Source organism: Phaseolus vulgaris, chromosome 3 (assembly GCF_051622355.1).
Source record: "Phaseolus vulgaris cultivar YP4 chromosome 3, ASM5162235v1, whole genome shotgun sequence".
NCBI classification, from domain to species: domain Eukaryota; kingdom Viridiplantae; phylum Streptophyta; class Magnoliopsida; order Fabales; family Fabaceae; genus Phaseolus; species Phaseolus vulgaris.
Genome location: NC_143500.1, coordinates 22,540,828 through 22,543,303, shown reverse-complemented (window position 1 = coordinate 22,543,303; position 2,476 = coordinate 22,540,828). Strand labels below are relative to the sequence as shown.

Here is a 2,476-nt window from a genome sequence, read left to right as displayed (position 1 = left end):
CTTTGCAGAAGAACAAAGTATCGTCTGCATACTGAAGCATATTAACTTTAACCTTATTCATCCCAACCTCCATACTCTCCAACCAATCGGACATGACAGCATTCCTTACCACTCCTGCTAAACCTTCAGCCACAATAAGAAAAAGAAACGGAGCCAAGGGATCATCCTGTCTCAAACCCTTTGAAGGAACGAATTCCATAGTCGGACTGCCGTTAACCAACACAGATACTGTTGCAGACTCCAAACAAGATTTAATCCAAGCAATCCATTGTTCACAAAAACCTAACCTTTCAAGCATATAACTAATGAAATCCCACCTCACCGAATCATAAGCCTTCTCATAATCCAGTTTAAAAAATAAGCAGCTCTTCTTCCTCCTTTTTGCCTCCTCTAATACCTCATTGGCCACCAACACACTGTCCAAGATTCTCCTACCAGCAAGAAACACAAACTGTCTCAAGTCGATGATTTTACTCATCACCTTTTTAAGCCTTAGAGAGAGCAACTTCGATATGATTTTATAGACACCCAACCAAAGAAATAGGTCTGAAATCACATAGATTTTGTGGATTCTCCAGCTTAGGGACCAAACACACAAACGACGCATTTGTCCCCCAAGGCCATTTTCCAACACTAGCAAAATCGTTTATGGCCAGAAGGGTATCATCCCTAATAAACTCCCAACAAAACTTAATGAGCCCAAAGTTAAAGCCATCTGGACCAGGGCTTTTCGAGCTATCACAATCCCACACAGCCTCTTTGACTTCCTCTTCGGAGAAAGTACTAACCAACATCTCATTGTCAGCGAGAGAAATAGAGTTTAAAGGCACATTACCCGGCCTGACTTGAGGCCCATCAACACCTTCAAACCTGGCCTTAAAGTAGTCTCTGACCTTACCTTTAACCACCTCCTTATCTTCACTCTAATGACCATCAACAAACAGTCCATTAATTTCGTTTCTCGCCCTCCTCCATTTAACAGCCGAATGAAAAAATTTTGAATTAAGGTCACCATTTCTTAACCACTTAAGACGAGCTTTCTGATGGATAACCGCTTCTTGTCTAAAAGCATTTTCATTTTGTTCTGCTAGTAAAGACCTCCTCTCCACTCTGCCTTCCTCATCTAAGTCTTCAACATCATCTCGAGCATCTAATTCCTCAATTTTCTTGTTTAGAATCTCCCCTATCTGATTAACATCACCAAACACTTCTCTGTTCCATACTTTTAAATCAAATTTTAGCTTCTTCAATTTTTCTTTGAATACAAACAAACCTCTACCATGAACTTCATAACTAAGCCATTTACATCGAACAAAATCCTTAAATCTGCTGTCTTTTTGCCAAACATCCAGACTACGCAAAGGTCTCGGTTCCCAATCCGGACAAGAGTCTTTAATTACCAAAGCACAATGGTCTGAAACAGATCTACTAAGTACAAACTGTTTACTATTCGGCCACTCCTCCATCCATTCCTTAGAGACCAGGACTCTATCAATTCTACTTTTAGCAGAACCATTCGGTTTGTACCATGTGAATTTCTGACCAACCATCGGGATGTCCATTAGGTCTCGGTTCCCAATCCGGACAAGAGTCTTTAATTACCAAAGCACAATGGTCTGAAACAGATCTACTAAGTACGAACTGTTTACTATTCGGCCACTCCTCCATCCATTCCTTAGAGACCAGGACTCTATCAATTCTACTTTTAGCATAACCATTCGGTTTGTACCATGTGAATTTCCGACCAACCATCGGGATGTCCATTAATTCAGCCTTTTCAATAAACTCATTAAATTCCCGCATTTCTCTACTATAATTCGAACCCACAACCAAACTTTTCATCTCCTCCTTTGTTCTGATTTGAGTTGAAGTCCCCTACTACACACCAGATCCTATTTAACTAACTCGCTCTATAAGCATTAATCTCATCCCATATCACTTTCTTTTCCTTCAAAGAACCTAAGCTATAAACATTCACAATAATTACTCTTACTCTATCACCAACCTTACATACTCCTTCGATAATCGATAAATTATTTCCATTAACAGAACTTGATAATTGGAAACAACTCCTTCTCCATAATGTAATAATCCCACCTGCATTATTGATAACCCCATTTTCAATCCAGTCTATTTCATTAGATCCCCACATATTGAAGCAATTCTCTTCTCTGAGCTCAGAACACTTAGTCTCTTGAATACACACCATTCCTACCTATTCTTTGAAAATCAACTCTTTTAGATATCTTCTTTTGTTACATCCTCCTAACCCCCTCACATTCAGACTAATTATTTTCATCATCAGACACTACAAACTCCTTCCTTTTGAGAAATATATTGTCTCTGTCCCGAGCTTCCAAAGCCTGCAAATTTTTTATCACCACTTCTTCCTTCCCAACAAACGAAAACCCCAAATCTTTTCCAATGTTCCAAATTTTTTGGGCTTTCGATTCCTTATTTTCCAGCCAGTAACGAT

General features: G+C 39.3%; 1 protein-coding gene across 1 annotated transcript; it reads right to left on the bottom strand.

Annotated features, from left to right (window-relative positions):
• Positions 1–518: 518 nt before the first annotated feature.
• On the bottom strand, positions 519–1,803 carry LOC137839327 (uncharacterized). Its single transcript, XM_068648447.2, has 3 exons — positions 1,684–1,803; positions 1,053–1,592; positions 519–923 (listed from the first exon to the last, which is right to left on the bottom strand). Exons 1-3 carry the CDS (start codon positions 1,801–1,803, stop codon positions 519–521), a joined length of 1,065 nt encoding a protein of 354 aa, XP_068504548.2.
• Between the last annotated feature and the right edge of the window lie 673 nt (positions 1,804–2,476).

What these genes read in the sequence shown, in the direction of transcription:
- LOC137839327 (XM_068648447.2), bottom strand. Translation starts at nt 1,803, where the DNA reads ATGCGGGAATTTAATGAGTTTATTGAAAAGGCTGAATTAATGGACATC. An exon ending in GTAGAATTGATAGAGTCCTG is followed by an intron (nt 1,593 to 1,683) that starts GTCTCTAAGGAA and finishes TGGTAATTAAAG; the next exon opens with ACTCTTGTCCGGATTGGGAA. An exon ending in ATGCTTTTAGACAAGAAGCG is followed by an intron (nt 924 to 1,052) that starts GTTATCCATCAG and finishes GATGGTCATTAG; the next exon opens with AGTGAAGATAAGGAGGTGGT.